Source organism: Podarcis melisellensis, assembly GCF_964234715.1.
Source record: "Podarcis melisellensis genome assembly, chromosome: 4".
In the NCBI taxonomy this organism is placed as follows: domain Eukaryota; kingdom Metazoa; phylum Chordata; class Lepidosauria; order Squamata; family Lacertidae; genus Podarcis; species Podarcis melisellensis.
In genome coordinates, this window is record NC_138531.1 from 32,219,230 (window position 1) to 32,232,990 (window position 13,761).

A 13,761-nucleotide genomic window follows, 5' to 3' on the forward strand; every position below is an offset into this window, starting at 1 on the left:
TTCCGAGCTAGTGGCAAGCTCTAAGTGTATATTTGGACAAATTTGATTTAGGAGAGGCTTCTGTGGGGAAAATATGTTTGAATTTGTGCCAGTTCTGTCTCTCCACAGCCGGCTAATGGGAGCAAAATGTGTACATTGTTCTAGCTCCTTCAGACCACTGATCCCTTGGTTCTATATACTCATCCCCATAGCCCCCTACCCTACCCTACCCTACCCTACCCTATAAAAAGCATTATTTGGAACAGCAGTTTGCATGACCCGCAATGTAAGATACAGTGGTACCTCAGGTTAAGTACTTAATTCGTTCCAGAGGTCTGTACTTAACCTGAAACTGTTCTTAACCTGAAGCACCACTTTAGCTAATGGGGCCTCCTGCTGCTGCCGTGCCACCAGAGCACGATTTCTCTTCTCATCCTGAAGCAAAGTTCTTAACCTGAAGCACTATTTCTGGGTTAGCGGAGTCTGTAACCTGAAGCGTATGTAACCTGAAGTGTATGTAACCTGAGGTACCACTGTAATAGCAGGACAGAATTCAGAACAGTAGCAATTAAGTGCTAATTTACTTAAGCTAAAACGGTTTGTTAATTCATTTAACTTGATCCAGTGATACAAACTTGAGGGGGGCTGCCTGCCACCAGACCCCTCTGCCTGCGGAGTCCCTAGGTGCCACCCGCCACTGCCAGGTGCGCAATCATGCTCATGTTTTGACTCCACACAAGCCGCTTCACCTTTGCTTCAACACGGACATCAAAACTGCGGACATCTAGCCGCCTAACAGCTCTAGCTTCAGAATAAGGTTGCATAGAAGCCTAGGCCTAGGCAGTTGCTTGTGCTTGGGTTCTTCCTTGCAGACAACCACCATGACCCACGGGCACTTGAAGATGGGGCCAGGAGCACAGCCCTGCTCCCTAGTATATCCCTTCATTGTGAGTAATATGTGAAGGGTCTCGAACAAAGCAACATTCTGATCTCACCGAAGCCCCTCCACTCAGGCAAAAGTCACATTGAACACTATTGTATTTTGGTTCCGCTCATATTCCTGCTTCACAGTCTACCTTGTCCAAATGAGTGTCTTTGAACTTGCTCTACTCTATAAATATCCCGTCTGCATTCTTCAAATTTCTGCTATTCATTAGAATTCGTTCTCATGTTCCCTGAACATTCAACTGCTCATTTCACTTATTTCCACAGCCTAACGTCAGTGCTTAAGACTTTCCCTTCGCAGGGAGAACACCCCGTGGGCTGTAACTGTCTGAGTCAGACCTGAGTCAGTCTCCGAAGATGAACTAGTCAGTGCAGTTCCTGAAAAGGAATAATTTCCACACATATAATATTGAGCAGATTATAATGAAACCAATTGTTTAATTAAGGAACGCTCGTCTCTTGAAGATCATGGTTCTAGCAGCCTAGTAATGAGTTTCTTCTAAGAACATACTCCTTTTATTAAATTTCTAAATTCAAAGCGGTTTGGTGAAATGGCTAGGATAGGCACAGGGAACCTGTGGTCTTCCAGATGTTGTTGGAATCTTAACACATCTGGAGGGCCACAGGTCTTTCGCAACTGGGTTAGAGTGATGAACTAGGAAGCCTGAGTTTTGATCTCCATTCACTAGGTCAGTGTTTCCCAAACTTAGGTCTCCAGCTGTGTCGAAACTACAATTTCCATCACTCTCCTGACCATTGGTCCTGCTAGCTAGGGATGATGGGAGTTGTAGTCCAAAAACAGCTGGAAACCCAAGTTTAAGAAACGCTGCACCATAGGCGCCAACTCCTAGGGGCCGAGGGGTCTTTGGGACCCCCCAATAAAATATTTGAGTGGACCACCCCCCACCAAGCTGATGGGAATTGCCATTCAAATGGTGTGCATGCATTGCATCATGTGATCAATTATGCAAGGTGGGGCTAATCTGCCCCCCCCCCATTATTTTATTCAAGTTGGCACCCCTGTACTGAGCTTAGCAGTGACTATCTCTTAGACTAACCTACCTCACAGGGTTGTTGTGAGATTAAAATGAGGATGGAGAGAAACACCTACATTATCTCAAGCTTCTTGAAGGAAAAATGGGGTACGAATGGGGTAATTAAATAAGTAAAATATAGAAACAAGCTTTAGTAAGTTTAGTTATTCATCTCTGTTCTCTTTACCTCCCTCATCTTTCTCATTCATACACACACACACACACACACACATACACATACATATATACATACATATATATATATATATATATATATATATATATATATATATATATGCCTGTGTTTATTTGAATGAAAACTGGCTGCAGGTGCAGTGGTGCAGTTCAGTGCTTCCACAGAACAAGGTTCTTAAAGAGCATCTCTCTTGCCCGTGTCTCTTCAGAGAACCCCTTTGGATCCAAGCACAAGAATTCCCAATGCTTTCTCTCTCAGTTTTGGAACCCTCTAGTAACAGTCTGCAAATGGCTATACTTGCAGGCTACTTCACAGTTTGAGGTCCCCCTTCCCCCCACCTTGACACATGCTAGATTGTTAGGAAAGCTGATTTCCCCACAACGGTGCTTTCAAACAAATGCTCCCTCTCATATTAATATTTTGCTGGAAGCTGCCCAGAGTGGCTAGGGAAACCCAGCCAGATGGGAGGGGAATGAATAATAATAATAATAATAATAATAATAATAATAATAATAATAATTGCCTAAAGTTGGGTGTAGGTGATGTAGGTTCAGTATATGCCAACTGCATTTGCAAACGGGCCCTAAATCCTGGGGCTACAGTGGTACCTCGGGTTAAGTACTTAATTCGTTCTGGAGGACCGTTCTTAACCTGAAACTGTTCTTAACCTGAAGCACCACTTTAGCTAATGGGGCCTCCCGCTGCTGCTGCGCTGCCGGAGCACGATTTCTGTTCTCATCCTGAAGCAAAGTTCTTAACCTGAAGCACTATTTCTGGGTTAGCGGAGTCTGTCACCTGAAGTGTCTGTAAGCTGAAGCGTATGTAACCCGAGGTACCACTGTATTTTATTAGGTTTTTTTTTTCTTGTGGGTGTCTCCTCATATTCTTAATTTTTTAAAAAAAGTTTTAAAACAGAGCTGATTTTGTTCATGCTAAATTAAACCATTTCTAAATATTTTCTCACATAACTAACTTGAAATAAAGGCTACTTGTTAACTATGGTTCTTTTTGTTATGTTTTTTTTGAACTTTGGCTCCTTCCCCACCCCCCATCAAAAATATTCTTGGCGAGGTAAGGAAAGAGAGCTGTAAACTTAGCTCCCCAGCAACAGCACTTCAAAAATTGACTGGACTCCAGAACATCAGATCCTTAAACTGCAATTATGCACATAATATCTCTCTCCCCCCCCCCTTCCCCAATTTCCTTGAGTGGTCTCTTATTTGCAAACCTACCAGGCAGGCGAAGTTGTACACAATATTTATATATTCAAATGGAATTTTCTGAGAGGTTGGAGAACTGGCAGTACAGTTTATGAAATTAAAACTGTGCCTGGCATCAGTGACTACTTTCGTTGGTTGAGTATCAACAAGGGACATGTAATTACAGGCAGCAAACTTTGCTAGAAAAAAGATTAGATCTGTTTCTGACGGAGAAACTATATTTATTAGCATCCCAGCAGCGCACTGTAACAATCGCATCCGCAGGATTCCACAAATGAATCGATAAAACCAAGGCAGGCCAGAAACAAGCATGGATTCACATTACTGAAGGAAAACTGTTTTTCCTCACGCCACTGTAACTCTCCTCTCTGTGAGGAACTCTTATGGCTTCTCTGTACTCACCAGCCCTTGCAGAAAAATGAGGAATTTTTCATTAAAACACAACATTTGCTTCACAACAAACAAAACCATCCGACCTGAGCTCTTGGGGACTGGTTTTTAAACTGGGTTGATTATTGGCCCACCATCTTCATTTGGTTTTGGTGAATGATGATTATGATTGGCTGTATGCTGGGTTTCACAGTGTGACCAGACTGTGGCTTACCGTTCAGCAGGGTACATGACAAAAGCATTCACTCACAAGCAGGGTTATGATCGGTGCTTTTCCCCTAGAAAAACAGGTGCCGATGCTCACCATGAAGTTGTTACAATCAGTGCCACATTTTTCAACAACAGAAAGAGTTGCCGGTACTGTGTACCCTTGATTACCCACTGAAAAAAAGCACTGGTTATGATGTTTTTAATTTGATGGGTCGGATCCAGACATCATCTTCTGTTGACAGGCCCATTCGCAGAAGGCTTAGGACCCAGGGGTGGGATCCCACTGTGGAAGGGGGAATGTGACTTTTGCCAATTTTCCCCTCCTGCTCCAGACCACAATTCTAAAAGGTTAAGTCCAGTTAAAGGTGACTTGGGGCTGTGGCGCTCATCTCGCTTCAGGCAAAGGGATCTGGCGATTGTCCACAGACAGCTTTCCGGGTCATGACTAAACTGCTTCTGGCGCAATGGGACACCGTGATGGAAACCAGCACGCACAGAAACACCGTTTATCTTCCCGCCGCAGCGGTACCTATTTATCTACTTGCACTGGTGTGCTTTTGAACTGCTAGGTAGGCAGGAGCTGGGACAGAGCAATGGCAGCTCACTCCATCATGGGGATTCGAACCACCAACCTTCTGATTGGCAAGCCCAAGAGGCTCAGTGGTTTAGACCACAGCGTCACCCACAGTTCTACCTCCAACACCTCATAATACTTAACAGTGTGGGGAGATGCTCCTACTGGTGGGACTGAAGTCTGGATCCAACCCATAAAGCACATTTTGAATGTTCAAAACACTGAACTTGAATAATCTCAGTAATCCCAACAGCCTTTTAACTCAAGTCAGTATTACAATTTTTTATATTACAAACAGGAGACACGACGAGAAAGGGCTGCTTGCCTAAGTTCGTGCCTCCAAAGAGATTTGAACCAAAGACTTAGCTTTTAGGTTTCCCTCCCTATTGTATCTTCATTTTAATTTTTCTATTTCTGCATGCATTTATATTGGTTATACTTACTACTTTTATTGTACTTTGTGTTTATATCTATATATACCCAAACCCAAGGATTTCTTGGATCATGGATTCCACCTTGTAGCACAACCCTAATGGTATTTACTCGTAAGCAGTTTCCACTGATTCCAGTGGGACCCATTTCCAAGTAAGTATACTTAGGAGTGTAGCTTTCAGTTCCTACGCTATGCCTGCTCCTGGAGATAAGCATGCGATCTTGTAAAGACAAAGAAGAAAGCAACATACTCTGCTAAAAATTAAATAATCCCTACACAAGCACCTAATGAATCCTTGATGCTTCACAGCAGCTTTTGCCTTCCAGATGTTTTGGACTACAATTCCCATCAGCCCCAGCCAGCACGGCCAATAGTCAGGGGTGATGGGAGTTGTAGTCCAGCAGCACCTGTGGTCCAGTATAATGGCAAAGGCCGCATTACAGGTGACTGTCTTTACAACCACACCCTTTCCTTCTGTAATAAATAACAGGCGCTGTACGGTGTTTAGCTATGTTTTACTCAAAGAAGGTCTGTTAATATTTTTATTATGTGTTTTAACACCCTTCATCATAAGATCTCCAGGTGGTGCACAGAATAAAACACAGTATAGAAACAAGTAAGTAATTAAAACAAAACAGCAAAACAATGACAACACACCCGCATCCCACAGACACATTTAAAAGGCTGCAGAATATTAATGAGCCAAAGGCCTAACCCAGGCATGTTCATTAATGTCAGTGGGTCTTTTAAGTAAAACTTTGTTGAATACCGCTCATTCTACCCAAGACTCAGCTTTTCTATACATGTTATGACACTGGCAATTTGCAGGAAGGTTTCACACTCTCTGCTGGATCTCTCTCTCTATTTTTAAATGCATTTATTCATTGCGTTTAGACTATGTAAGCTTGCGGAACAATAAATATCTATTTAGAAGATAGACCATAATCTCCGGCGGCCAGTAAAGGCGCTGCTGATTAGGTGATGTACTTCTTCAGATTTTGGGCTTAGTAAATCCTTAAGCTCCACACACTTGTGTGTGTATGCGCATGTGTGAAATTGGTTTGGTGTATGAAAAATCCTCAGCCAGAGGGAGGCCAATTCTGAAAAAGACAAAACTAGCAATAAGGGTGACGTTGAAACTTGGTAGAACGACAGTGTTGAGGCAGCCCAAATACTTACTGCCAGTATGGGCCCTGGCTGTTGTTTAGTCGTTTAGTCGTGTCCGACTCTTCGTGACCCCATGGACCAGAGCACGCCAGGCACTCCTGCCTTCCACTGCCTCCAGCAGTTTGGTCAAACTCATGCTGGTAGCTTCAAGAACACTGTCCAACCATCTCGTCCTCTGTTGTCCCTTTCTCCTTGTGCCCTCCATCTTTCCGAACATCAGGGTGTTTTCCAGGGAGTCTTCTCTTCTCATGAGGTGGCCAAAATATTGGAGCCTCAGCTTCACGATTTGTCCTTCCAGTGAGCACTCAGGGCTGATTTCCTTAAGAATGGATAGGTTTGATCTTCTTGCAGTCCATAGGACTCTCAAGAGTCTCCTCCAGCACCATAATTCAAAAGCATCAATTCTTTGGCGATCAGCCTTCTTTATGGTCCAGCTCTCACTTCCATACATCACTACTGGGAAAACCATAGCTTTAACTATACGGACCTTTGTTCGCAAGGCGATGTCTCTGCTTTTTAAGATGCTGTCAAGGTTTGCCATCGCCTTTCTCCCAAGGAGCAGGCGTCTTTTAATTTCGTGACTGCTGTCACCATCTGCAGTGATCATGGAACCCAAGAAAGTAAAATCTCACTGCCTCCATTTCTTCCCCTTCTATTATATGAAATAGAGCTGGGCAATGTATCGATGCCTTGTCCAAAACTGGTTTTAAGTCTACATCACAATAACGGTTTCAGAATATATGACCTGGAAATATGTAATGAACAGTGTTCACAACTCCAGGGGTCAGTGAGATCGCTATCTGCTGCCTTCCAAGTGGCAGGATGGTGAGGAGAAAGAGATGCTCCCTCTGGCTGGCTGCGTTCTTATGAATCAATCCGACTGCATTTATGTAATTCTAGATACAAATAAAAGTTTCAATATTTATAACTGCTTGGCCAAATACGTAAATATATATTGCATTCCCTGCTCAGACCTGTATCTCCAGTGACTCTCGGAAGTGCTTATTAACCTGATTGAAGGGTCATCTCTCTCTTGAAAACATTAGAGACAAAGGCTAACGGTTTAATAGTTTCCTAAGCACTTGAGCTGTTGCCCTTTGAGTGTAATGCATGCAGCAGCCCTGTGACAAACTCTTTGATATCTTAAATGGGGGGTTCTTCTAAAAACCACGCTGCCCCTTGACTTGTGATAGGCCATGTGACCGAACATGACTGCTATAGGACGCAGCATAAGAGATTCTTTTGTTTCCTCATGAAACAACATTCCTGGGTCTGTGATGTTCGCCAAAGCAAGTTGCGGCCACGTAAGCAGCATAATGGCTCTTTCCCGATATTCAGCTGCTGATCTAGTGTGCTCCCGTGGAAACCTTCTGACCTCGTGTTAAGAAAAAGAGGAGACTGAGAGGAGATGTGATAGCCATCTTCAAGGGGCTGTCACGTGGAAGATGGAATAAGCTTGTTTTCTCCTGCTCTGAAGCACTGTTAAAAACTGAGATACAGAAGCTAGGAGCTAAATGAAACCTTTATCCTAGGTTATGGGCGTAAGAACAGAATGTCTAGGCACTTTTTTTTTTAATAGCAAGAATTCAAAGCTGAAAATGAATGAACTGCATCTAAAACACTATGTTCATTTTTCACATGGTCTAGTCCTTCTCCAGCCCACCCTTCTAATAGTCTTAAGAGGGTCTCTTCTCCAGTCTTCAGAGAGTAGCTGGAAGTAGGGAGGCAGAAAAAGGACCTCCTTCCACTCTGCAGTTTTAATCCGAAATCTTAGGTGCTGTACTGCGCCCAGAGCTCAGAGACTGCTCACGCTGATGAAATTCCCTGTCGCAAAATGCGCCTAGAACAATGGGAGTTTCGAACGCTAGTCTGGAGCGTAAGACTACGACTAATAGCTTCAAGATACAAGAAAGGAAATTCCGACAAAACATGCAGGAAAATGTTCTGACAGTAAAAGCTGATCAACAGTGGAAGAGTCTGCCACGAGAGGTGGTGGACAACTCCTTCCTTGGAGGTTTTCAAGCAGAGGTTGGGTGGCCATCTGTCATGGATGCTTTAGCTGAGATTCCTGCATTGCAGGGAGTTGGACTAGATGGCCCTTGGGTCCCTTCCAACTCTATGATTCTTTGAATCTGCAATTCTGTTTTCTTTGAGCTGTTGTTCTGATCCACAAAAAAGAGAGCTGAACACGGCCACATATATGCAGTGTCTGCATGCCTCCACGTAGCTTGGTGGTGGGATTTCATAATCCAGCTTTCAGGAGACCTCAGAGCCCCACAATCCGTACAAAGTGAATATTTTATCAACCAAAACAAACAGAAACCCTAGAGGCTTTGTCACAAGAAATGGGCATAAATCCATGAAAGCAAGGTGGAGTCGTTTTTAATGCTTGGACGAGACTCTCAGGCGTTGTTTATAGGGACTGTCAAGATTTCTCAAAGCCTTAAGCCCAGGTTAATGCCATGGGTGTGTGTGTTTTGTGCATGCTGCCTTGGCAGCACATGAGGACAACCTATGCACGCTAGCTTAGAAGTCCCATGCCACTCAATGAGACTTACTTCTGAATAGACATGAATAGTATTGCCCGGCAGAGCCAGTGTGGTGTAGTGGTTAAGAGCGGTGGACTCATAATCTGGTGAACCGGGTTCGCTTCCCTGCTCCTCCACATGCAGCTGCTGGGTGACCTTGGGCTAGTCACACTTCTCTGAAGTCTCTCAGCCCCACTCACCTCACAGAGTGTTTGTTGTGGGGGAGGAAGGGGAAAGTAGATTGTTAGCTGCTTTGAGACTCCTTAGGGTAGTGATAAAGTGGGATATCAAATCCAAACTCTTCTTCTTCTGCATGTCAGGATGGTCTAAATCCAGGATGGGGAATCTCTGGCTCTTTAATGGGCTGAGTGCTGTTGCGCTCAGGTCTTGCTTTCCAGCTTCTTGTGAGCATTTGGCTAGCAACTATGGCAGGCATAGGCAAACTCCAGCCCTCCAGGTGTTTGGGACTACAATTCCCATCATCCCTGACCACTGGCCCTGTTAGCTAGGAATGATGGGAATTGTAGTCCCAAACATCTGGAGGGCTGGAGTTTGCCTATGCCTGTACTGTGGGAACAGGGGGCTGGACCAGGTGGGTCATTGGCATGATCCAGCAAGCTCTTACGTTTGGGGCTGATGGGAGTTAGAACATCAAGCTTGCTGGAACAAGTAGTTCTTGCTCTGTAACACTGGCAAGAACGAGAGAAGGCAAGAACGAAAGAATCGCCTGCTAGATGGGGCCAATGGCCTATCCAGTCCAACTTCCTGTGAAAACAGGAAGGCAGGATTCAAGCACAAGAACACACTTTCCCCTCCTGTGGTTTCCAGCAACTGACAAGCACCATTTATTTTAAGGCACTGAATGAAATTAAACATTCTTTTCATTAAAAAGCGTTTCTACACTACTTAATACAGTGGTACCTCAGGTTAAGTACTTAATTCGTTCCGGAGGTCCATTCTTAACCTGAAACTGTTCTTAACCTGAAGCACCACTTTAGCTAATGGGGCCTCCCACTGCCACCGCGCCACCGGAGCATGATTTCTGTTCTCATCCTGAAGCAAAGTTCTTAACCTGAGGTACTATTTCTGGGTTAGCAGAGTCTGTAACCTGAAGCGTATGTAACCCGAGGTACCACTGTATGTCAAAAATCTCCAAGCAGCGCACAGTTTAAAAAGAACAGCAATATAACATTTTTTAAAAAAACACTACCAAAAACCAGTTAAAGAGCAATATAAAATATATGTAAACTTACCAGCTCTAAAAATCCTCTTACAACTTGTCTCTGCTTCAAGTTGGTCTCCCCATCCAGATTAGCGGTTTCAATGTGGCACAGACCGTCGGGGTCACTCGAGGAAAGCAGCAAGATATCAGCAGGGATGATTTCATTACAACGCAGCTGGATGAAATCTCCGACTTTCACTTCTTTCCAGTATCTGGTGGTGTATTTCCTTTCAATCCTGGCAAAGAAATGTTTGCAAGAAATGCATTGAAATGTTTTCTAAGTATAGCCTAGCTGGCAAAAGCTCCTGAGAGACTACAACTTGTTACATGGGCAGACTTCCATCTGTGTTGCGTTGTGCTTGTGGCAGTGAAGCCTCTCACACCAATTGGTTCACAGACACACCAATACCCAAGGAACGAAGCACATCGGAAATGTTCGAAGTCCAACTTCTGTGAGGAGGGCCGCTTGTCAGTTTGGGATTAAAACTGTTATGTCTGCTACAGAAGGTAACAGAACAAGTGATGCGTATTGAAAACTTTTGTTACATTTTTTTAAAAAATGAGAATTTATATTAATAAAATATTTTTTAAAAAATAATAATCACACAGGCACTATGGAAATAAGAAATGGGAGAAATGTAGCTACAGAGCTAGAATGATGGGACAGGACCCAGAGAGAAAGAAGCTAAAGCACAGAATGCCCACAGGCAGAGTAGCTGCATGAAAGGTGGAGCAAAGCAGGAAAAAGAGACTATGTAAGGAACATATTTGAAAAATGTAGACCTGGGAACCCAAGAGGCATACAGACACCAGATCTAGACCTTGGGAGACCTCCTGTGCATTTGGAGAGTTGCACAGAAGCAAGAACTCTGCCAGTTGAGGCATCCAGCAATTCGAAAGCACGTCAAAGTGCAAGTAGATAAATAGGTACCGCTCCAGCAGGAAGGTAAACGGCATTTCCGTGCACTGCTCTGGTTCGCCAGAAGCGGCTTAGTCATGCTGGCCACATGACCCGGAAGCTATACGCCGGCTCCCTTGGCCAGTAAAGCGAGATGAGCGCCGCAACCCCAGAGTCGGTCACGACTGGACCTAATGGTCAGGGGTCCCTTTACCTTTTTACATTGATACTTCAGCTTTGTGACACGGAATCCTAAATGGCCACGAGGGACAAAAGGCAGAGGAAAGGAGTTGAACACTGAAGCACAAACCCTGTTCCGAACTAGCCTAGCCAGTTCTTTGGCTTCAGGTTTCTAATTCTACTTTACCTGACCACCACATGTTCTTACTTTATGGCTGCCGCTCAGGAAACTCCTTGGATAAGACATTTTAAGGCTTTAACCTCTCTTTCAACATCAACAAACAACAACGCAAACACCCTGGTGTTGGTCCAACCTGCGATCTGTCACTTGGGTAAGTCCAAGTCCATCCATTAGCCAGTTGCACACGCCCCATGCCGTTTGAGGGTGTGCTATACTTTGTTTAGACTGCATTCACCCCGAAAGCTCCAGAACTAAAATCCAGCTCCTTCTGCACTCTGAGACAGGTGTACCAAACATGGGCTGAAGGCAAATGAGGAAGTGTTGGCAGGAAGCACATGCCAGTAGGTTTGTACCAGCTGCCTCGTTTCTGAAACGTCTGTAAGCTCAATTGTACTGGGTCAGTTCAACTACAGAGAGCTCAGAAAAGCAAATTTCCAAAGAAATATACAGCATGGGGAATGCACAGCACAATGTGACCGTGCTGTTGCAAGTCAGTGGAGCGGGTTTCAGGAGTGAGAAACCAGTTTCCTGACTCTCCCATCTATAGTTTTATGAACTTAAAGAAAAAAGAAAAAGCTATCCATAATTTACTTGGCCACTACGCTGACTTACAACACAGCTGACACCCAGGAAGAATCTTGGAAGCCTACTGATAAAGTAGTTAAGTTGGAGGTGTGGAGTTGAGACTTTATGTCCCAGTACAAAAAAATATCTAAGGCAAAGCACCATGACAGGCACAGCATGAAGAGGAAGAGGCATGTTTCCTGAACTGATTTATATGCATATATTTCAGCGAAAGCACACAGGAGAGAAAGATTAATAGAGGAGATGTGAGGAATCAAGGAACGTATTTCAGCCTAGCGCTTTGGCATGTTTCTAAATAAGAAGCAGCTGCCAAACACACATTCCAGTTCTGAGCATATCCTGTGGTTCTGTAGAGGTGTAGAAAAGGCATGGAATGTAAGTACTGGGCACAGCATTCAGGTTCCTGAGAAGCTCAGCATTCATTTTCAAATAGCACAATTCGAGCCCGTATGGCTGCAGAGACAGACTTGAAAGAATCTAAACAATGCCTAGCTAATCCCAGCAACTGGAGGATTCCAGATGGTCATGGGGTGGAGTTTCAGTGCTCCACAGAGATACTTAGCAAAAGTCCCGGCTCCAACACCATTTGCATAATAACGTCTACAAGTAACATAACTGAGCATTTGCTGGCACAGAATTGATTCACGTGGGAGCAGAATTTTGAATTGTTTTCTTTTAAGCACAAAAAAGACACATATAGAAAGGAAGGCATTAATGCAAGGCACTAATGGGGAACCTGTACACCTTCTAGGACGATACCTGGTTTCCAACACTGTGAGATGCCACCAGCTAAACATTGCAATATACCAATATATCACAATGTCTAGATGGAACTACGTTGAGGCATTGATTGGTTTCACGGTTTTCTCTGCATTGCAATTTTTGTCAGTGCCTACTCTTTTGCATAAGGAGTTGGCAGAATTAACAGGGACTATAAAAATCGAGAAAAAGCATTGGTTGGCTTCACGGGTATTCCCACATTGTGATTTTTGCATTGCACATCCACACACCATGATTTGAGATATATTGCCAGGTCAAAAATTATGAAAGCAACATCATGATAGGGACTTCAAACCGGTTTCGGACAATACATGGCCCAGCCCTAGTGCCTTCCAGAGGTTGTTGGCTTCCAGTTCCCATCAGCCCTGGTCAGGGATGATGAAAGTCACAATTTTCTAGCCCTGTTGTAGAAGCTAGCCCTATTGTAGCTTCAAATATTTAACAAAGGAAGCTAAGAAGGGCTGAAAGACCTCACTTAACTTTTGCTCGTCCAAGACCTAAGAGAGAGAGAGAGAGAGAGAGAGAGAGAGAGAGAGAGAGAGCGCAGCCCAAAGCAAACAATAGCAGAGGACAGTGAGTCCCACGTTTTCTCCCCCATCTGTCCACCATTGTTGAGAACAGCCAACACTCAGTCAACAGAGACGAATCTCTCTAGTATCAAATTACTGTTCCCCATCTGAGTTATGATAGTCTAGTTGTGGAGGCACAACTCCTGCCCTGCGGCACGGTCCAGGACAGATAAGGATCAGGGAAATCCAGAGCGACATGGCAATAAAAACAACAACATACATTTCTACCCAAATAAAAAGCAAAGTGATGTGGTAACATCCTTAGGAAATACCTAAGAGAGTAGGATTTTCCTAAGAAGATATAAAAAAGTTCCAGTATAAAATAGCTCCCGATTCCTCTTGTTATGAATCATTATTCCTTATAAGGACAAAATGTGAATAACTCTGTGGACGCGAAACGTAGTCGAGGTAGCCAAAAATATACCGTTATAATGTGCTGCAGCATAAATCACAAAGCCAGAGTCACTGTGGGCATTCTGCTAAAAATGCAGACACAGATCTAGTATGGGGAAATGATATTCTTAGGTCTTTTATGTTCTCGCCACATCTGCTCTGCAATCCATTCACTGCCTCTGTGAAGCTTTTGCACATTCTGTGCTTTTAAAAATAAATAAAAAGAGTGTTAAAAGCACCACCACATGCCACTTCCTTTCTCCCAACTTTGCCTACC

General features: G+C 43.9%; 1 protein-coding gene across 2 annotated transcripts in view; it reads right to left on the reverse strand.

Annotated features, from left to right (window-relative positions):
- Positions 1–13,761, reverse strand: part of ATP10A (ATPase phospholipid transporting 10A (putative)) — a 146,868-nt gene that overhangs the window by 59,974 nt on the left and 73,133 nt on the right. For both annotated transcript variants that reach the window (XM_081907524.1, XM_081907523.1), the window contains one exon: positions 9,930–10,134. In XM_081907524.1, coding sequence (XP_081763650.1) covers positions 9,930–10,134 — 205 coding nt within the window. The remainder of the gene's footprint in view (positions 1–9,929; positions 10,135–13,761) is intronic.